General features: G+C 45.7%; 1 protein-coding gene across 1 annotated transcript in view; it reads left to right on the forward strand.

The window, feature by feature from the left end:
• Positions 1–1,055: 1,055 nt before the first annotated feature.
• Positions 1,056–22,864, forward strand: part of Lemd1 (LEM domain containing 1) — a 29,725-nt gene continuing 7,916 nt past the window's right edge. The window contains exons 1-3 of the mRNA XM_051148205.1: positions 1,056–1,155; positions 1,688–1,810; positions 5,491–5,561. Coding sequence (XP_051004162.1) covers positions 1,077–1,155; positions 1,688–1,810; positions 5,491–5,561 — 273 coding nt within the window. The 5' untranslated portion in view covers positions 1,056–1,076. The remainder of the gene's footprint in view (positions 1,156–1,687; positions 1,811–5,490; positions 5,562–22,864) is intronic.

The raw sequence follows: 22,864 nt of genomic DNA on the forward strand, positions 1-22,864 counted from the left end.
CACTAATAAAAGGCAAAGTCATTTCTTAAAATGGGACCCGATCACCTCCGTGCTGAGCGCTTAGCTTGTTTTCGCCACAATATTAAAAATCCTTGAGACCCGTTAGAAATGAGGCGCAGTAAGTCCTGCGTGGCAAGAAGCCTTCGAAAAGACTCCATAAGTGGCTCTACCTGTGTCCTGATGTCACTGAGTGGGTAGTGGGGTCAGATTTGGGGGGAGGGAATCAAGAGACAAAGGAGATAAAACTAAGTGACTTGAGGGTATACAGGTTCAGACAGAGGAAGACTTCACAAACCTGTATTATATAACCCAATCTGTATTAATAATTAAGCGTTGTCTTTTTCCAAATGCCAGTTAATCAGCCACAGTGTTTTCTAGTGTCTAATTAAAAACCACCATTAGGCTGGCAACATAGCTCAGTAGGTAAACGCCCTCGCCTATTGACCCACATGGTAGAGGAAGAGAACTGATTCCACAAGTTGTGTCCTCTGACCATCCATACATGCGCTGTGGTGCCCACCCATCTCTACAAGTGAGTCTGCAGACATGCACAAAAAACATGTAATTAAAAAAGTTTTAAATCTTTTAAAAACCGCATCTGATTGTGCTCAGTGTTACACTGTAATCCTCGCCTGCTCTGACTCTGGGACCCTCATGAAAAGGAAGACAGCAATAAATAACTTTTCCAGCTCACTGAAAACAAATCTCTCTCACCTCTTTCATATTTAATTAGCAGCTTATCTTCCGTGGAAGTCATGGAAATATTTTGCTCATTTTACTCAGGTTAAGTGTTCTTACGTTAGTTAAGGAGAAGAGTTAGAACTCGCTGATTGATCCTCAAGAACCTTGGGTAGAGTGGAAGCCTCCCGAGGTTTGTGACAAGGCCACCAGTCCCAGCACGACTCTCCAGCAGAGAGCAGAAGTGGCAATGTGCACCTTAGTGCCTGGGGGATGGCAGGTAGTGTACTTGTGAGTCTAGCCGTAGTGTTTACTTGTAACATTGTCTTAATGGATTTACTATTTTCCCGCGTCAAGGAACCCACTGTCAGGGAAGAGGCCATGTTTCTATCACCAAGATGGATGTGCAGTGTCTGAGCAATTATGAACTGCAAAGACAACTTAAGAAGCTTGGGTTCACACCTGGCCCAATACTACGTATGTCTGCAGTTAATACAGGGGGAGGGGCGGAAGAGGGGTTCGTTTGTTGCTTATAATCTACTTCCAAAGCTTAAAGCAGAAAAGTAGGAGGAGCATATGCAGTAAAAGCCACTGAAAATATAAAAAGGAAAACAGAAAGCCATATCGAGGGACGATGTAACAGACAGTGCCGCGTCCTTATGGGACCAGGAAACACAAATCCCAGGAAGGGAGGTTGGTGGTAAAAATTCAACTATTTATTATATTAGCCCTCTTGGGTTTTTTGTACGTGCCCTATGTTTTCACTATCTCTGTTCTTCATGGACAACTTTGTCCCAGTTGCTCTCAGATGCAGCCGGTACCTGGGTACTGATAATCTGTAGGCGTCACCCATTTGTGAAATAGTAAGAGTGACTTGGGTGGCTGTGGGGTCTGTCTCATTGTTGAAAGCCATAATTAGCCAATAATGTAAGAGAGGTCTGGGTTATAAGATAACTTGGCCCCTGTATATACAACATAGAATGGCTTAATTCTCTGTGTTGTTTCGCAGCTTCCACCAGGAAAATGTATGAAAAAAAGTTAGTGCAGTTGTTGGCCTCGCCTCCCTGTGACCCACCTGTCAAGAGGAGACCCAGAAAGCCACGTAGACCTGAGGACAGTGATGACAGTGAAGGTACCATTGTCTGTCCTGCTGCCAGATGGCAGCTTCACACTTATTAATACCCTGTCCAGCATGACTTACACACTGTAAACAATGTGCATGCTGACCTGTGAAATAGCCACATGGCCTTTTTGTGCACAGAGCCTACAAAAAAAGCCTTTGGGCTGCAGCATTATCTGAGCGGCAATGACTGTATTCACATCAAAAGCCACGGCTGGGTAAGACGTTGGGAAAAAGGCTGGCCAGGGTGCACATCCTTTACCTACCTAGAGTCAGAGGATGTGTGTGGATTCCTTAAGCTTACGCTTAGCTCCTTTAGTCGAGGTTCCAGCCTCCTGTGCGGTCTCCAGCTCTGCTTTGTCTTAAGCTGATACACGTCGCTGTGATTTTCTTTGGGTTGGGTGATTTCACACCCCGAAAGACGGATGAATCAGCTTGTACTTCCCTGAACTTCTCACACACAAACTGCTGACAGCAGCTTTGGAGGTGACGGAATGAGTGGGAGGCTGTGGTCCCGGGTATCTTTGGCTTTGCTTCTGGTGGCCTTGGCCCCAGCAGGCAGGCACACTACTGTGCAATGCAACAGCCATAGCTGTCTCTGTTCCCAGAGCTCTTCGAGGACGGCCTTGGAGAGCCCCACAATATATCCCGCAAACGTTTCCTTGGAGTCCCCTATGAGCCCAGGGAACCAGCACTGAGCTGGCCACCCGTGTCTTCTGCCAGATGTATACCAAGCCCTTTAACCCTCACAACACTTAGCTGAGGTCGGAGAGCTAGAGTGACTAGCCCAACCTCACACCACTGGGGCGTGGCCCTAGGAGAGGAGCGTACGTTGGGATGTGCTGTGAAGGGCCAGAACACTTATCTTCACCATCACTCTGTCCAGCATCTCAGAGCAGGAATTCAATATATTTTTGAGGGTAAAAGGGGGCAGAACTGCCAGGAAAGGAGGGATAGCTCAATGTAGGACACTTGCCTAGCATGCACAAGACCTTGAGGTCCACCTGGGCATGTACGTACACACACACACACACACACACACACACACACACACACACACACACACACACACGCAGCATGCACAGAGTGACAAAACAGACTCAAATTCAGGATTTCCTCTTAAGATTGTGCATCCTGCTGGGCTCTGGTGACACACACCTTTAATCCCAGCACTTGGGAGGCAAAGGCATGTGGATCTCTGTGAGGTTGAGGCCAGCCTGGTCTACAAAGTTCCAGGACAGCCAGAGCTGTTACACAGAGAAACCCTGACTGAGGAAAAAAAAAAAAAAAAAAGATTGTGCATCTTATGTCCTAGCCTATACTTGATGAACATATTGTATTTTGGACCATGTGTAATCTATATAAAAGGACAATTTCCTGTACTTAAACAGTGGGGATACTCTCCAGAAAAAAAAAAATCTTGATACTGAACAGGTGCAGAGATTTCTCCAATGGGCACAGCCAGCTCATTTGGAAAGGACAGCAGGATTTAAGGATAGTCCCCACTGGCCAGTAGGTAGGCCAGTATATAAGTAACCTTGGGACAAGTGGTTGTCTCAGACTGGGGTCTTCTCCATTTCCTTGGGGGTAGTGCGATCATAGAAATTGTTCAGGACTACCCATGAGGCCAAAGCTGCAGAGTCAAGCTGTGGCCAGCTCAGGATAGTTCCTGCCAAAGGCCCCCTTCCCTCTGGTCCTGCAGTTCCCAGGACCCAGCCTCCAGCCTCCACAAAGGTGCGTTTCTACTGGGCCTGAAGAAAATTGCTTTCCATTGCTGAGCTTCTTTTTTTATTTTATTTTATTTTATTTTATTTTATTTTATTTTATGTATGTGAGTGCTCTATCTTCATGCACACCTGCACACCAGAAGAGGGCATCAGATCCCAGTATAGATGGTTGTGAGCCACCATGTGGTTGCTGGGAATTGAACTCAGGACCTCCGCAAGAACAGACAGTGCTCTTAACCACTGGGCCATCTCTCCAACTCTGCTGAGCTTGTTTTAAGTGCATCTAATAGATGTCAGCTTCTAGTTCAGAGTGATGGCTCTGTTCCCCTTACGCTTGCCTGAAGCTCTGGATTATCGGCCACCAGTGCCTGCCCCAGTCACAAAACTGTCCTCCAGGGGAGGCCTGCATTGTGTATTTAAGGTCAAGTTTGTCATCTGAAGTCTTCTAGTGCATTGGAATAGAGGTTATATGGAATCATCCTTTGAAGGGTCAGCCTGGATCTAGCAGGTCACCTGGGGCACGGGGTGGGACTGAGGTGGAGAGCCATGACAGGAAGTTCATCCTCACAAACAGCCCGTGATTAGTTTTTTTTTTTTTTTTTTCCTTTCTCATTTTCATTCACTGTTTTGGTCAGTGGGGGGACTTAGCCTTAATTGTCCAGCCTGTTTTTTGTTTTTGTTTTTGTTTTTGAGGGGGAGGGTGGGAGATTGGCTTTTTACTTTGTAATCCAAGCAGGTTCTAAATTTATTATATAAACTGGGGCAGTCTGGGACTTGCAGTGATCTTCCTGCCTCATCCTCACCAGTGATGGAATTACAGCTGTGTGCTACCACACCTGGCCACCAGCCTTGTCTCCAACATTGCAGATAGCTCACTTGAAATGTCTGCATTAGTCTGATGTGGTGGAGCATGCCAGTGTGGAGCACTGGGTGATTGGTTGGAACCCCTGCTTGCACAATCTGGAAAACCCGTTTGCCCTTCTTTCCTGGAACCCAGCCCGCACTGGGAAGCCTCCGGAACAGAATAAAGGTGCCTTGAGCCCAGTTCCGCATTCTTGGCAGCTGTGCGATCTCGTCTTCTGATGCCTCCTCAGTGCTCAGCTCTTGACCACACGGGCACAAACCTAGCTTATGGCTGACACGTCATCACCCTCTGCCTACAATCTGTATAACTTTCCCTCCCTAGCTCTGGCTGGACTTGAGAGAGAGAGAGAGAGAGAGAGAGAGAGAGAGAGAGAGAGAGAGAGAGAGAGAGAGAGAGAGAGAGAGAGAGAGAGAGAGAGAGAGAGAGAGAGAGAGAAGAGAGAAAGAAGAAGGAGGAGGAGGAAGAGGAGGAGGAGAGAGGAGGTGGGGGGAAGAGGGGGGGAGAGGGGGGGGGGGGGGGAGGGGGGAAGGAGGGGGGTAGGCGGCAGGGAGCGAGTGCCTGCCTATTGCTGGGAAGGCTGAAACAGGAGGGCCTCAGCCTGGAATACATTGTGAAACCTTGCCTCAAGACATCAAAAAATAAAATAAAATAAACATAAAAATGCCTCCATGAGTGACTAGGCTGAATGCGCATTAGCACAAAGTGTCACTGTGGGTGGCTTTCTATGTTGGCTGTCCCCTCTTCTGGTGCTCTTCTAGATAGGACACAGAAAGTCCTTTCTATCCTGGCGTTCAGGGACACACAGGGCTCACAGAGGTTTGCAGGGACGATGCTAGATTGAAAGCAGTTTCCCAAAGAGCAGCCTGCTGGCTTCTGTCTCTCAGAGGCATGCAAACATGACAGCCAACAGCGTCCCCCAGGAGGCCTGAGCGTGTTTCACTAAAGCCCTGCAGCCCCAGATGAAGGTTCTTTTCTCTGGAAAAGGCGCTGTGAATTTTCCTCCCCTAGTGAAAGAGCCCAGTGGCTGAGGAAAAGCTTGGTGTTTGCTTCTTCTGCTGCCTCGCGTGTTCTCATGGCCGGTTTTCCTTTTGTTTCCTCAGATCCAGCAGTAAATATCATTTTGAAAGGAAATATCAAATTCTCAAAAGACAAAGACAAGGAATGCAAAAACGTATGTAAAGTTCTAATGCGTGAATACTTCTACCCATGTTAAACATAAAAATGAGCATTTTCAGATATATAAAGACAAGCTCTGTTAGAGTCATAAAGTCCCAGTCTAAACCTGACATATTTTTAAATTTATTTATTTTTATTTTATATGCATTGGTGTTTTGCTGGTATATTCATCTGTGTGAGGGTGTCGGATCCTCTGGAACTGGAGTTACAGACAGTTGTGAGCTGCCATGTGGGTGCTGGGAATTGAACCCAGGTCTCTGGAAGAGCAGCCAATAAGTGCTCTTAAGGCTGAACCATCTTTCCAGCCCTGAACCTGATCTTTTCATGAAAAAAAAAAAAATCTGCCTTTTGAAATGATTTTTGTGTTCTAGGCGAGGATCCAGAGTATCAATGTCCCCTGTGCCCCATAGTGAAAGAAGTCTCCATGGGCCCTGCCAACTTCACACTCTCCCACACTATCCCCTTAACATCCACATATTAAACTTGGTTCTAGGCCCACACAGGATAAAGGTGTGAGTCTCTAATCTCTTCTCTTTGCCAGCCAGACATTAAGATGTGGCTTCTACTCCCACCGCTGTGCTGCTGGGGCCCAAGTATGTGCTGTAACTCCCTCAGGAGAGACCTGGCTGGTTTAGGTCGCTTGTGGCATGTTTTGGGGAAATAACTGGTATCCAATGGGCTCTGCCTGCCAGGGTGTGTCTCGCCAAGGCCAGCCTGAGCTATTGGCACTGATCACAGCAAGGAATTGGTACCTATGAATTCTCACACTCCTGATTCTCCTGTCTTCTTTTCTGACCTCTCCTCCCTTACTATTGTGAGGTGTTTCCCTGGTGCCTCTACTTTTTTCTTTTTCTTTTTGCTTCTCAGCTTTGCCATTCCAAGGGTTTCCTTGCTCTCTAAATGTCCCCAAGCTTGAAACTTCTTGCTCTAGCCCTCTCCTCTCTGGTGTGTGTGTGTGTGTGTGTGTGTGTGTGTGTGTGTATGTGTGTATGTGTGTGTGTGTGTTCCCCTGTCACCTCCTGTGATAACGCCTCTAAGACCATCCTTAGGCATAGGACTGGGTCAAATTGATTTATTCCTTCGCAGTCTCTAGCCTTCTCTCCACTGCCTGCATCCACTCAGCAAATCGCCCCTCACAATCATATGGAATATTTTGTACATTGGAGGGATGTGCTTATACACCTCAGAGCAAACACATCCCCACTCCCAGCCAGCCACACAGGTGGCCTCTGCTCCCCGCTCCCCATCACTGGCCAAGCTCAGACCTCTTGTGGAATAGCCACTTCTCACAGCCCCTTTTTCATAGAGGTCTCCAAATTCTAGAGATGAGAATCCTGTTTTTGTTTTTTTTTTTTTAACCTATTCTAGGCAGGGCCAGGTGGTTTGTTCCCTTAATCTTAGTATCCAGGGCCCTGAGGCAGGAGAATATTGAACTCCATACAAGCCTGGGCTACAGAGCAAGACTCTATCTCAAAAAAAGGGCAGCCAAGGGGGTGAGTGTGGGTGGGGCTGAGGCTGAGGATGTAGCTCAGCAGAAACACTTGACTAGCATATGCAAGCCTGGGCTCCACCCCTTAGTCTCCACCCTACAAAACCCTCTCTTCTCATTGCTACCCTACCTTAACCTGTATTGTCACTGTTTTATTTGAACAATTGCAAAATCTTCCAAATGGGTATCTGCCCCTGGCTTTTTTCCAGTCCCAATGTAGATCTGTTAGCAGAGGCTTGGTCAGTACCACCCATCACTCATTTGCTCGACGGCACAGAGACACTTAGGTACTTCCTCCAGCTTTCATTCCTTCTCACCCAGTGGATGCACCTGGTGTATTTCCTGCAGCATCTCCTGAGCCTCCCTGCCAGCTGGTCCCTGTGCCTGGAGTTCTTTTCATTCTTCTCATGCCTGGCTCTTTTTTCCCCCTGTTAAAATCCTGTGATTTTGTAAGAAATGCTTCAAAGACCATTCGTGTGAATCCCTTTGAAATGACATTTTATCCCCATTCATTAGCTGAGACATCACAGGGTCCTGCACCTGACGGGAGCCTAAAGTGTATCCCACAGCCTATCACAGAGTTTTAGCAACAAATAGGTTAGTTTCAGTTGGATTCTAGTCATTTAAACTAGCTGATGGATTTAAATAAATGAAAAAGAAACCCCAGGTAAACATGGTGATTGCAGCCTCCCTTTCAAAAATGGTTCACATTTGATGAAGTGATTTTGAGCGAGCACGGCATTTTCTAAAAGAATTTTTTAAAAAAAAGTCTACTAAATGGCTCACTAAAGGAATCCTTTCTATTCACTAAACCCTAGTTCCTCAGGAAACCCTTTTGTCTAAATCTTACAAAGATGGTTACCGTAGGAAAAGCAACCTTCGTACTTAAAACAGCGGCCTGCAGTCTTTGCTTTACATAAACCCTAGACAAAGCCACACTGATATTTTCAACTGGCAATAGAATTAAATAGAAAGTTTGTGATGGCACAGAATCTTTTAATGTGAAGGATGTATATAAGCCATTTTGATTCTTCAAAGGACCTCATGGCATCTGTTCCACTTTAAGTCTGGAAGTAAGTGTAACTAGGCATTTAGGTTTCCATGTGAAGGTGGTGGAAAGTGCGTTAGTCAGACACTTGTTGTATACACTATTTGGAGCAGTGGTCTGCACCAAATAATCTTGTCAATGCCTAGGAAAGGAGGGCTTATGTTTGTTCAAACACTCTTCTTTCATTTTAGAGGGTCCCTAGTGAAATGAAGCTCTCTTGAGACTTGGACTGTGACAGCTTCCACACCCCACATAACATAGTACATACATTTTTGTCTTGGTCATTAAGACCACCCAAAAAGCCAGATCAGGGGGCTGGAGAGATGGATCAGCAGTTAAGAGCACTGACTGTTCTTCCAGAGGGCCTGGGTTCAATTCCCAGCAACCACATGGAAGCTTAAAACTGTCTGTCGTTCCAAGATCCGACACCCTCACACAGGCATACATGCAAGCAAAACACCAGTGCACATAAAATAAAAATATGTAAATTATTATTGTCTAAAGCCAGATCAGAGCTGGGGTGCAGCTCGGTAGTAAAAGTACATGCCTGGCAAAGAGGCCAAGCTAGCCTGGTCCCTGTGTAGAAGTTGGCAGTATTTTTCCTCAGACAGGAACTGGAAACGGCTCAGGTTTCTGGCGTTGGGGTGAGAGCTAGGTTTGCCTGTATGTATAAGTCAGGCTCCCTGTCTCCTCCTTCAGAGAGATCTGCAGTTGACTGAGAGGTAAGAGCCTCCGCTGGCAGCTTGTATAAAGTGGGATTTGGGTAAGGTGCCTGTGTGATTTATCACCTCAATCAGTGTGAAGGATGAATGGAGTTTACTAGTTAGGAAGACCACAACAACAAGAATAAGGGAAGACTGTGTAGGTCAGGAGAGGACACGTGATCATCTGGGTGTGGTGTTAGTTCCAAGGATTGAAGTATTTGTGTGTGTGCACCTCACCTTGAGAGGGATGCTGTAGCCAAACCCTGGAGGGCAGCTGGTGAGCTGGCGGGCGGTGTGTGTGTGTGTGTGTGTGTGTGTGTGTGTGTGTGTGTGTGTCTTTCTCTCCATACCTCTCTCTGTCTCTGTCTGTCTCTGTGTGTGTGTGTGTGTGTCTCTCTCTCTCTGGCTCTGTGTTTGTCTCTATCTGTCTCTCTTGTGTGTGGGAGGTGGGGGCCTAGGGAGAGGAGAGGGAAGGAGGCGGGAGGGGGAGGAGCTCTGCTAACCCCCTCTGAGGTTTCCTTGTTTGCATGCAGAGATAATCTGTTTGTGGCCAGCATGTTACTGCCCCCTGGTCTCTAGGCCAGGGTGGTTTCCTTTCATGGGTCACCTTTCCTAAACATTCCACTCCAAGCTTCTCACGTGTGCCCTGTGCCTAGGAATCTGCTTTTCCAGTTGGCTCCCCCCAAACCCTCTGCCCACCAGCTTTCTCTTCAGGTTGTGAAATGTTGAACACAGAAAGTTTCATCTTTGCTCTGAGTTCAGTTCAACCCCAGGCAAATGCAGAGGGACTTTCCGGTCCCTGCAGGCCTCTTGGGAAGGAGCCTTGGTCCTACAGTGAGGCAGATGGTCTCTTTCTCTGGCTTCCTATTCCTCACCAGATGCTTTGCCTCTTAGACACACATTACAACTTGGAGAGGCAGTCACAGTGAGCAGACAACAGTTCAGAATGTGATCAGACAAAGCTTCCAGCCAGGCTCAGCCTATCAGCTAAGTGTCACTTCTGAGTACAAAATATTGTCCTAAACCTGCTTGGGGGAAAAACGTGGTTGCAGAGAGAGGCATAATTTCTATCCTGGGAAGAAAAAAAAAAAAAAAAAAAAAGTTTTGGTTTTGAGACAGCAGGCCTGGTTGGCCTGGAATTAACTATGTGATTAGGCTGGCTTTGAACTCACAGAGATCCACTTGCCTCTGCTTCCTGAGTGCTGGGATTAAAATATGTATGCCACCATGCCCAGCTATGAAAAAACTTTAGAATGTGTATACAAAAAGGCATATAAAAAATATGGACGCTAGAGAGACAGACTACCAGAGCTCAATCCCAGCTCTGCCACTCACTTGCTAAATTCCTAGCTTTGCTATGTCTGAGCTCAGCACCTGAGGAGGTTAGTGAGTTGTGGAGATTGAGTTCAAGCATAAAATCAGAGTGGGTTGTAGCTTGGAATGGAGTAGTTACGGGATCTAATAAAAGATACTTAGCTACAAATGGAGGGCTATTGTTTTTGTTAGCAGATTGTTCTATTAAAAAGTACACTATTTAATTATCTGCAATACACAGTAGCACAGTTAGTGAAACAAAAATACGTAATGGAAATAAGATCTTCAGTACCAAGCCCAGAATGGTGCAGGATATGACTTATCAGAGTGCCTGGAAGTGTATTTATATAAGGAAATACTTGGACAGAATTAAAGACTGTTTTCTGTATGAGACTGAAGCAGGCTGGCCTTCTAAAAGCCCAGCATGTATAAGCAAGGCATGGTGGCACACACCTATAAACCTAGCACTCCAGACATTGTCGCAGAAGCACTCCAAGATCTAGGCTAGCCTGAGCTGCATAATGAGACCCTCGACTCAAGAAAATAAAACAACAACCAGAACACCGCATGTGCCCCCTGCTGTTGAGGGCTCCTCCTCCTTAGCCTCATATCCACGTTCTTTTCCACTTCTTTGGACATTTAAAAAACTGTCATTTTGCAACAATTTCGCAGGCACAGAGCAGCAACAGTAGCATAGAGAAGCCTATTCTTTTGCACAGACTCAGTTGTTTCCATGTGTCTGTCATGTTTGCTGTGCTGCGGGTTGTGTCTCTGAACCCTCCTGAGAGCAAACTGTGGGCTAGAAGCCTCCAGCCCCCCAGGCAGGAACTCTGCTGACCTGCAAAGGAACCACCCTATGACACTGCAGAGATCCACGCAGAGATCCAGGCAGAGCCAGTCTCCCACCTCTAGTGCACAGACCCGGCCAGGCTTCAGCCACTGTCTCAACAGCATCCTTTAGCTTTCTGGTCTACCGCCATACCGGAAACACCTGTCACGTCTAGTTGTCTGGTCTCCTCAGTGCCCTTCATCCCAGCACAGCAGACAGCAGCGTCTGGCCCTATAGATCATGCCCTGGCCAGTTTTAGAGATCAGTGTTTTCATTTGTTGGGTTAGTATGTTCCACTTTAATTGCAGACGATTCCTGACACCGTGTGTGTGTGTGTGTGTGTGTTGTGTGTATGTGTGTGTGTGTGTGTAAGATACATTCCTATGTTCCAATTTTTCAGACAGGAACGGACAATTCAGTCCCATTTTGATAGCTTCCTGGAGTTAGCATCAGATCCCACAGGCTGAGGGCTCAGGCTCCTACGTTGCTTTCACTGAAGAGCCAGTCCCAGTCCTTGGCTCTGCTGTGCTTCTGGTGGACCAGCTGCCTGCATTTTTATAATCCCTTTCTTGGGCCTGGCAATTTGTGAGAATGGCTCACACATCTCAGAGAGAGAGAGTGTGCTGGATCGTTTTATGTCAAGTTGAGGGGGCCAGGACCTCAATAAGATCAGGCTGTAGGCAAGCCTGTGGGGGCATTTTCTTAGTTAGTGATTGGTGGAGAAGGACCTAGCCCATTGTGAAAAGTGCCATCCCTGGGCTGGTGGTGTGGGTTCTATAAGAAAGAGGGCTGAGCAAGCCATGGGGAGCAAGCCAGTAGGCAGCACCCCTCCATGGCCCCTGCATCAGCTCCTGCCTCCAGGTTCCTGCCCTGTTTGAGTGCCAGTCCTGAATTTCCTGTGTAATGGACTATTATCTCAAAGTGTAAGCAGAATAAACCCTTTCCTCCCCAACTTGCTCAGCTTTTGGTCATGGTGTTTCATCACAGCAATAGAAACCCTAAAGGAGACAGATAGTTTACTAAATGTGTGTATGTACAAATATGTAAAAGTCCCTGCTGGGGATTGGCCCTCTGGCGTGTTAAACACACACTCTAGCACTGAGCTACATCTGTAGGCTTCTTAGTACCATTTCAATGCATCGATTAGCCTGGATTCAAGTAGAGGCAGCCTTGGGAAGATGGAATGCTATGCTTTTGACAAGTCTATATCACTTCTTAGTTTCTAGCCCAGAAGACGTTTCAGACTTACTATGCTCTTTCTCTGTCCTGGGAAGTCCCTTGATTTCAGCCATTGTAGGCCTGTGAGATGGTGCTTAGAAACCAAGACTGAGGCAGCATCGCTTCCAGGCCTATAATAGGTGTGTCTGAAATTAACATTGTTTTCCAACTGTAGTCATCATTTCAGTGGTCTGAACAATTCTTCTTAGTGGTTGACTTCTCTAGCCTGGATTCCATCAGCGTCTAATTGTGGATTCCATCAATATATTTATATTTTTGCTCAGTTATCCATTTTTTCTATGTGAATAGTCTGCTAGTAACAGTGGCTACTTTCTCTGGATAACCCCCTCGCTGCCTTCCTCACCTCTGCACATATCAGCACTCCCTGTGGCCCTCCCTCACAGTCCCTTTCTTGACTTCAGAGCACAAGCCACACCCAGGTCCCCTGCTCTAACCACTTGAATCCCCAGCACTCAGAACCCTCCTACAGCCTTGCTGTTCCATTCTTTTGCTCACACATCTGTGTTCATGTCCCCTTTGTCCACTTCCTTAGTGTACAGGGTACATGGATCCCAGGGGAGAAAAATCTTTCAATTATTTAAAAAAAAAATTTTTTTTTAAATTTATTTATTTATTATGTACACCAGAAGAGGGCACCAGATCTCACTAGATGGTTGTGAGCCACCATGTGGTTGCTGGGAATTGAACTCGGGACCTTTGGAAGAGCAAACAGTGCTCTTAACCTCTGAGCCATCTCTCTAGCCCAAATCTTTCAATTCTTAAGTTATCCTAATATTTAAAGTGTTAACACTTTAATAGGATTTTTATTCTCTGTGTCTTAATGTCTATTTTGCCTTATAAGAATGGCTTCAATTAAGTGTGTGGATCGAGTAGCCCATACAGGTTCTAGAAGATCTGAGGTTAAACATCACTATAATAGTTTGTTAATGAATTTTAAAACATCCTTATTTCCCACTAGGAGCTGTATACTCTAGCTGGGTTAAAGGGAAGTGTAAACTGCATATTGTGTAACTAACTACTTGATAAGCCTCTCTTCTTACCTTTGACATATACTAATGGGAGCTAACCGCCATCTTGGCAAGGAATGTGACATAACATCAACACCCTTAAAAACACCGACCTCAGCTGGGCGTGGTGGCGCACGCCTTTAATCCCAGCACTCGGGAGGCAGAGGCAGGCAGATCGCTGTGAGTTCGAGGCCAGCCTGGTCTACAAAGTGAGTCCAGGATGGCCAAGGCTACACAGAGAAACCCTGTCTCGAAAAACCAACCAACCAACCAACCAAGCAAGCAAACAAAAAACCACCGACCTCCCGGGAAAGATTTGGTGTGACCCACGGTGTGTCCTGGGCCCCCTGCTAACCTGTTGATTTCTCTCTATGTAATAGAAAGCAGTCAGTGAATTGAAATGGTAGCAGGCAGACACAGGGAAGCCAAAATCTGATTGTGAAAACTGGAAGATGCTAATGAAGGTAACCGCACCCATGTTACTAAACAGAGCAGCAGTGTCCTCTGCCTTAGGAGCACATGACCTAGAAAGCACGGCTTTCCTGTCCCTACCGGCTTTACTGTCATTTCCCTTCGGAGCACATACATCTATCTTCATCTTATCGAAAGGGATTTCCTGCTGTCCTTCCCTTAGGCCGTTCACAAGGACAGCTTCATAGGCACTAAGTGCCGGTCATCGTAACTCATGAGCCCAGATGTGATTTATTGAAGATAATTTTTTGTTGTGGAATTTCCTCCCTGAAAAGCTTTTTGGCTCTCCTTATAGACGAGGAGATGTGTAGGAAGGAAAGGATGTGCCCAAGAACACAGAGAAAGCTAGAACGGAAACTGGAAATAGAATTTCTATTTCCAATTTCTATGTAGTTCTTTTAAGTGACTAAAGGGGAGTAAAGGTGGCCTTAGTGATGAAGTTGCTCCCCCTGGTGTCTGTTTTTAGAAATTGCAGGAGGACTTGTGCCAGATGTTTACCTGGGTAGCAAAGACCTCTTTTGGATGATTGACTGATTCCTTTGATTGGTGGACCAAGGCTATGGTACACAGGTTGAAACAGCTAACATATGCAAATGAGCAGATGGAATTTGTCTAAATGGAGAGTAAAAAAACTGAGTTCCGTTAAACTTGGTGTGGTGGTACATGCCTTTAATCCCAGCTCTTGGGAGGCAGAGATGTAACTTGTTCAAGGACAAGCCAGTGTTACATAGTGAGACCTTGTCTCAAAACAAACCAGCAAAACTATTCTAAATCTTCAAAATGTAGCATTGTTAGATTTAATTTAACTTAATTTAATTTTTAGTTTTTTGAAACCGGCTTTTTCTGTGTAGCCCTGGCTAACCTGGGCTGTAGACCAGGCTGGCCTTGAACTCACAGAGATCTACCTGCCCCTTCCTCCCGAGTGCAGGGATTAAAGATGTGCACCCTCCTCCACCCCCAACAATAAGTTTAATTGTTGTCTGTGTGATGATGGGATATGTTACTTATGGATGCAACTGGAATTTCTCTTATTCAGCTGTTTGTATTTTCCCATATATGAAATGCCTGTTCATGTCTTTTGCTTTACTTGTTGTTGTTGTTTTTCTGTGGCAGGGGTTGGGGTTTGAGACAGGGTTTCTCTCTGTAGCCCTGGCTATTCTGGAACTTACTCTGTAGATCAGGCTGACTCAGAGATCTTCCCACCTCTGCCTCCCAAATGCTGGCATTAAAGGCATGTGCCTCAAACCAGACATGGTGGTGCACACCTGTAATCCCAGCACTCAGGGAGGCAGAGACATGTGGATTTCTGTGAGTTCAAAGTCAGTCTGGTCTACAAGGACAGCCAAGGCTACACAGAGAAACCCTGTCTCTAAAACAAAAACAACCTCGCCCCCCCCATAAGAAAAAAAAAAAAAGAAAAAAAGGCACGTGACACTACTGCCCAGCCTTTTGACCATTTTTATTAGATTGTTTACCTTATTGGTTTGTCTTTTTATTCTTTTCTTGCCTTTAAAAACTGTTTTTGAGGGCTGGAGAGATGGCTCAGAGGTTAAGAGCACTGGTTGCTTTTCCGAAGGTCATGAGTTCAATTCCCAGCAGCCAGTGATGGTTCACAACCATCTGTAATGAGATCTGGTGTCCTCTTCTGGGGGGCAGGTGTTACATGCACACAGAGGACTGTATACATAATAAATAAATAAATTTTTAAAAATGTTTTTGATTCAAAATCTCTGGAAATATATAAAAAGTTTTCTCAAAAAATGCTCCTCATGGGGGCTGGAAAGATGGCTCAGTGGTTAAGAGCACTGCCTGCTCTTCCAAAGGACCTGGGTTCAATTCCCAGCACCCACATGGCAGCTCGCAACTGTCTGTAAGTCCAAGATCTGACAACCTCACACCAATGCACATAAATTAAAATTAAATAAAAAAAATTAAAAATGCTCCTCATGTAGATCTACACATTGTTAATTTATTTACAGTGTATGTTGGGGTGGGGGAAGGGGCAGCCAGATATCAATGTTGGGTGTTTTTCTCAGTTGTCCTGGTCCTTAACTTTTTGAGACAGGGTCTTATGAATTCTTGGAAGTTTCCTGCCTCTGCTTCCCAACTGCTGTATTGCAGGTGTGTGCCACCACACCCACACCCTCTTATCTTGCTTTCTGTTTGTTTGCTTGCTTGCTTTTAAAGACACAGTCTCAAGTACCTAAGACTGGCTATATAGCTGAGGATGACCTTAGAACTTCTGAGCCTCCTGTCTCCATCCCTGAGTGCCAGGATTACAGATGTGTGCCACCATGCCTAGTTTTGGATTGAACCTGACTTTGTGTGTGCTAGGTAAGTACTCTACAAATCCCCCTCCTTTTCATATCGATATCTATATTTATATCTTTGTTTATATCCTAGTGATGAGGTCGTTTGATTTGATTTTTCCTTTAAACTAAGTAATATTGAGTGTCTCTTCATGGGCTCACTGTCTATTTATTTCAGTATCTTCCAAATACTGAATACTTTCTTCCAAGGAAAGAAAGTCTTTCCAAATCCTTTCTCATCTTTAAATGGGGGTGTTATTCTTATGTTGTTGAGATGTCAACGCTCTTGAATCTTTCTCAGTCTGTTCTCTCTGTTGTTGGGTGATTTCTATTTCTTTGTCTTGGATTTCATTGACTCATCTAGTGAGGCTCTCCTTCTTTGAATTCACTTCTAGACTCCACAGCTGGCTGTTTTTTGGTATATTCTGTCTCTCTGCAGACAGTCTTTCCATTTGTCCTGGATATGTTCAGTGAAGCATGCCATGATGGCTACTTCAAACCCCTGGTGAGATCGTTGCGGTGTCTATACCATCTTGGTGCTGACGGTTGGTGCTGATGGCTATTTAGTCAGTGTTTATGGGGCTCTGTAGACCTCCCCAGGAGCTCTTACTTCTCTGCTAAGCCACCTACCTGGCTGACTCTGAGTCTCATATAAACCTTTGACTCTGAGTCTCATATAAACCCTTTGTCTTTGCAGAACTTTCTGACTCCTTGAGGTAGCTGGACTGCCAGGTGTGGGTGAAAGTCCAGATTCAATACTAGAGACACATGGTGTGTGTGTGTGTCTGTGTGTGTGTCTGTGTGTGTGTCTGTGTGTGTGTGTAGAAGCCCCCCCCCCCACGGGTGTGAAATTCCAGGCTCTGTCCACTGTGACTAATGGGTTGTTCGGCTGGGATGGGGCAATTATTGTCAGAAAGTTTTCCATGTTACTAGGCTGTCCCTTTCTTCCTGGCCTTTTTTTTGGAGGGGGGGGCTATTTGAGAGAACTGCATCAGTTGCCGCCTCTAACGTGACAATTTCTCTAGCATGCTCTGAAGTAAAGAAGTCCACAGATCCAATAGCACTCTGCTCCCGTGGTCTGCCTTCCAATGGCTTTTCTGCACAAGGACTTTCGTAGCCTGTTTCACATATAATATCTGGAGATGTGGCCTGTCCCTGGCCAAGACATCCATCTGCTCTACCATGGAGCAGTCCCTCTGTAGTGTTGTGCCTATCATGTGTCAACTTTCCGTAGGTAGTTTGATTGCCTTCACAGGTTTATAACTTTGACACCCAGGCTTAGTTCTCAACCATACTGACTACAGAGTTTTGGCCATGGTGGCAGGTTACCACAGTGTAGAGCTTGTTTGGTGAATCCTTACCCTCAGGATGTTTTGGATAAATGCACATAGGTATGATATGAGACATCCTTTTTTGTTTGTTTGTTTGTTTATTATTATGTATACAGTGCTCTGCCTGCATGTACACCTACAGGCCAGAAGAGGGTGTCAGATCACATTATAGATGGTTGTGAACCATCACGTGGTTGCTGGGAATTGAACTCAGGACCTTCGGAAGAGCAAAGTCAGTGCTCTTAACCTCTGAGCCATCTCTCCAGCTCCATATGAAACATTCTTTATTTCTTTGTCCCAGACAGCTTTGCTGAGCCTGGTATGATTGCACCATTTGGAAGCCCTGTATCTTTCATGGACTATTACTGGATGTCCTCAGTGCCTGGGGGCACACTTCTGGAAGCCCACTCCGGGACATTCTCGGGTCACCATCTCAGTCATGGCAGAATGGCCCTTCTTTTCATGAGCCATTGTTCCAAGTTCAAGTTAGGAAGCCTGCATTCGGTTTTCTGAGATGAGATCTGAATGTGTAGACTGAAGTGGCCTTATCGATACCAGCCTGCTTCCTCTTCCAGAGTTCTGGGATTTCAGGCATGCACCAGCAAGCTCTGCCACATGAGGTTTTGGGTTTGAGGATACAGGGTCTAACTAGCAGAATGGCTTTGCACTTGCTATACAGACAAGGCTGGCCTTGAACTGTAGACCCTCCTGCTCCACCTCCCAAGCACTAGGATTATAAGCATGTGCCACCATATCTGGTCGGTTGCTACGTGGTTCTTTAAAAATTATTATTATTTATTGATTTGTTTGTATTGTGCATGTGTGGGAGTGTAGTGACATAAGTCACACACGGAGGGGAGGGGCCCTCTTCTATTACTTTCTGCCTTGTTTCTTTGAGGTGAGGTCTCTCCCTGAACCCAGAGCTTGAGTTCTTTTGGATAGGCATGAGGCCAGCAAGCCTCAGTGACCCTCCTGTCTGCTATGGTTACAGGCATGTGTGGGACCACGCCTGAATTCTAGGATCTGAACTTCTGCAGCAAATGCTCAGCCACCGAGCCAGCTCTCCAGCTGTATTTGGTTATTTTTAGTGGGTATTTTTTTTTTTTTTTTTTTTTTTTTTACCATTTTTACATTTAGTATAATTTTCATTAATGTCCTTCAGTATAATTTTTTCATTAAAAGTCATGCTTTTCTTTGGCTAGTTTCATTGCCAGGTTAACTTTTAATTTTTGTTGCTATTGAAAGCAATGTCTTTTCTATTGGTATTCAAGTTATCTTTTGTGGTACTGTGGATTGAACCTGTGACCATGGGAATGCAAGGTGGCCTTTGTATCACTGAGTTACAGGAGGCTGCAGCCTCAGCTTTCTTTCTCCTTTGTTGTTGTTGGGGGTGGGGGTGGGGGTGGGCAGGGTCTCATATAATACAGAGTGGATTTGACCTCAATGTGTAGCCAAGGACGACCTTCGACTTCGGCTCCACCGGCCTCCATCTCCCGAGTCACTAGGATTGCAGGCATTTGAACCCAGGGCTTCATGCATTCCAAGCAAAAATGATACCAAGTGAGCTGCATCGGCCCACTCATTTCATTTTTGCTTTGAGACTGAGTCTCATCAAGTTGCTCAGGCTGTCCCTGAACTGGCTGTAGTCCAGGCAGGTTTTGAACTTTCTTTACTTTTTAAAGAAATCTTTTACATTAATTAATTCATATGTGTGTATACTTGTGGGTGTGTGTCAAAGCATGCATATGGAGGTCAGAGGACTACTTATGGGAGTTGATTACCCCCACCATGTGGGACCTGGAGATTGATTCATGTACTCATGTTTGGCAGCAAGTGCCTTTGCCCACTAAGCCATCCTGACCACTCAGGCTTTGGCTTTTCTATGCTCCTGGCTCAGTCTTCAACACAGATTAAATGGCAGACTTGTGCCACCAGGCCTTGCTGAGAATAATGTTTTTAAAAAACAATTTTTGAGGGCTGGAGAGATGGCTCAGAGGTTAAGAGCACTGGCTGTTCTTCTAGAGGTCCTGAGTTCAATTCCCACAACCACGTAGTGGCTCCCAACCATCTATAATGAAATCTGGTGGTTCCCTCTTCTGGCCTGCAAGCGTGCATGCAGGCAGAACACTGTATACACAACAAACAGTTTTTTAATTACTCCTTGCTAGTGTAGAGAAGTGAATCTTATTGATCTTGTAAAACTGAGCTCTTTATAATTTTAATTAAAAAAATTTTTGTTTTATGATTTTATGTGTATGAATGTTTTGACTGTATGCTGACTAATCTTTGTTTTTGTTTTTTTCAAGACAGGGGTTCTCTGTGTAACCTTGGCTGTCCTGAACTCACTTTGCAGACCAGGCCTCGAACACACAGAGATCCACCTGCCTCTGCCTCCCAAATGCTGGGATTAAAGGCGTGCGCCACCAAGCCCAGTGAGACTAATTTTTATGTCAACTTGATGCAAGCTGTAGTCATCTGAGGTGGGGAGCCTCAATTAAGAAAATGCCTCCATACGATCAGGCTGTAGGCAAGCCTGTAGAGCATATTCTTAATTAGTCACTGATGAGGGAGAGCCCAGGCTGGGCCAGTGGTCCTGGGCTCAGTAAGAAAGCAGCCTGTGCAAACCATGAGGAGCAAGCAGTAAACAGCGGCCCTCCACGGCCTCTGCACAAGTTCCTGGCTCTTAGGTTCCTGCTCTTCTTGAGTTCCTTCCCTGACTTCCCTCAGCAATGAAGTGTTATCTGGAAGTGTAGGCTGAAATAAACCCTTCCCTCCTCAACTTGCCTCTGGTTCTTTCTAGTATTTTATTACAGCAGCTGAAGCCCTGACTGAGGCAGCCTGCATGTACATTTGTGCACCGGGTGCATTCCTGATCCCTGCAGAGGCCAGACGAGAACATTGGATTCCCTTGGAGCTGGAGTTATAGACAATTGTGGGTGTCGATGTGGATGCTGGGAATCAAACCTGGGTCCTCTGGAAGAGCAGCCAGTGCTGTTAACTGCAAAGCCATCTCTTTAGTACTGTAAATATATATATATATATTTACTTTTCCCTCGGTCCTGATAACCCTCATGTTTCACCCTGGAGCATGAGTTTTGGTATAGGATTTAGGAGACTCCTTTTGTCAAGCTAAGGCAGTCCTCATCAGAGTCACCTTGAAAGGTGGTGTTCATCAGCCAGCTCTGTGCAGCCCTTGGACATCAACATGGCTCCAGGCAGTAGCGCAGACCAGGGAGGTCCACATGGCCTTTGGTAGTGACCTGAGCCATGGACATCAATACAGACACCCCCCACCCCCAGTGCTGCATGGCTGTGGACCAAGACATGGCCCTCGCTGGCAGCACAGGCCATGACATCACATGGCCTCAGGAGGCGGCTTAGGCTGCTCACATCAGGTTATTTCTCACTCAACCATTCTGCTCAAACTGTTCTGCTTCTCTGTCTCTCCACCACACACTAGCTCATCGGAGTGGCACCACCCTGCCGGTGTCACATGGCAGCAGGTGGCCTCTCAGTTCCTGCTCTAAAGCCCTGAGCCATCTCTCCAGCCCCAGATGTGACTGACTCATAGTGAAAGATGACTTAATGAGACTGCAGGTTGGTTATTGTTCCTTCTGGCCCAAGGTGGGAGCCCAGCGTTTGGTAGTTAATTTAGAATATAACACCGTGTGGCTCAGGGTCTCATATGGGATTCACTTTCAGAGTCAATACTATACTTAATTAGGCAGAATTAGGACAAAATTGTCCATCTGGAAAAGTCTTAAGAAAAAAGGCGTTCTCTCAGAGGTTCCAGAAATGCCTAGGAGCAAAACTAATGGCTGCAAATATTGCTTCCACAGTAAAAAATAGTGATTTGATAATTTAATAATTAATGGAAAGTTTTAAGCAATGTTCTGACAGGGTTTTAATGACATCTTTTCCTAATAGGGGAAAGGAAAGGCCTTTAATGGGTTGTAGCCATCACATCTGAGTTCAAGATGTAAGTATCGGAGCTTGCAAGGCTGCTGAGCTCAGTCAGAAAGTCTTTCCCAGAGTGTTTGAGGCTGCGGTTCCTATCCTTAGCGCCTCAAAAGCGAAAACAAGAAAGGAGGAAAGAACAAAGCCAAACTTTACAGTCTAAAGAGTCCTTATTGATTGCATCAGGCCAATCATTTAGTGTCCTGAGTATCTCTTTCTTCATCCACTAAATGGGTCTAGGATTAGTTCCTGGGACCGTAGAAGGACTAAAGGAACTGAGGTGCACTGTATGCCCAAGATAATAGGTGTTCAGAACACACTGTTTCTAACTGCCTAAGGGAGCCGCGACGTCATATTGTCTGGTACAGAGATGCTGAGCAAGGGCTCGGCTGTACAGCTCCGGCTGCCTCCTGGCACCAATCCTTCAGCAGCTATGCAACCAGTGCAAGCTGTCGACATGTTCCCTGCTTCCGTTTGCTCTTCTGACTTCTTGCATTGATCATGACAGCCATGGTCAGCACTGGGCCCCTGATAAGTCGGATTCTCTGACTTGTATGCAGGGGTGTAATAAAGAGAGCCAAGCAGCAAGGAGACCCACATGCTCCCCTGCTCTGCGCCTCTTTTTTTTTTTTTTTTTTTTTTAACCTCTGTGTCACTAAGATCTCCAACAAGGGCTTGGCTCACGCCTTTAATACCAGTTCAGAGGCAGAAGCAGAGGCTAGGCTGGAACCTGGAACTCATAGAACATGTTCCAGGACAGCCAGTGCTATATAAAAGACCCTGTCTCAAAAAAAAAAAAAAAAAAAGACCTCTGTATGTAGTCTGGTCTAGTCTTATACTTGAAGGGGTCCTCCTGCCTCAGCCTCCTATCCTGCCATTCCAAGTGTGCACCACCATGCCAGGCACTGAATTCTGATCATTTTTTATAGATTCCAGCCCTGGACACAGGGAGAAAGAAGCACAGGTATGCTGGACATGGTGGCACATGCTCTTAATTGCAGCAGGATATGAGTCTGAGGCCAGCCTGCTCTACATAACATGGCCATGGTTATGTAGTGGAACCTCATATCAAATAAAAATAAAAATTGAGGGCTGGAGAGATGGCTCAGAGGTTAAGAGCGCTGGCCGTTCTTCCAAAGGTCTTGAGTTCGATTCCCAGCAACCACACGTTGGCTCACAACCATCTGTAATGAGATCTGGTGCCCTCTTCTGGCCTGCAGGTGTACATGCCGGCAGAACACTGTGCTCTTGAAAAGGGAGCAATGACACTTTATCCCCTTGGGGTTTGTGCCCTCACTCAGTTATTATTATAATGAACTCCAGTGTATTTTTGACACACTGTAAATGGTGTTTATATTGGAGGTCAAATTATAACATTAAAAGGATTTTTTTTTTTAAAAAGATGAAATATAAAGCTTGGTGGTGGCATCACACGCCTTTAATCTCAGTGCTTGGGAGGCAGAGGCAGGCAGATCTCTTTGTTCCAGGCCAGACAGGGCTATACAGAGAAACCGTCTCAAAAAGTTTAAAATAAATAAATAAATGTCAGCTACAGACACCAATTGTTGCAAAAACTTTTATTTATTTATTTATTTATTTA

The sequence above is a fragment of the Acomys russatus genome, chromosome 6, assembly GCF_903995435.1.
Source record: "Acomys russatus chromosome 6, mAcoRus1.1, whole genome shotgun sequence".
In the NCBI taxonomy this organism is placed as follows: Eukaryota; Metazoa; Chordata; class Mammalia; order Rodentia; family Muridae; genus Acomys; species Acomys russatus.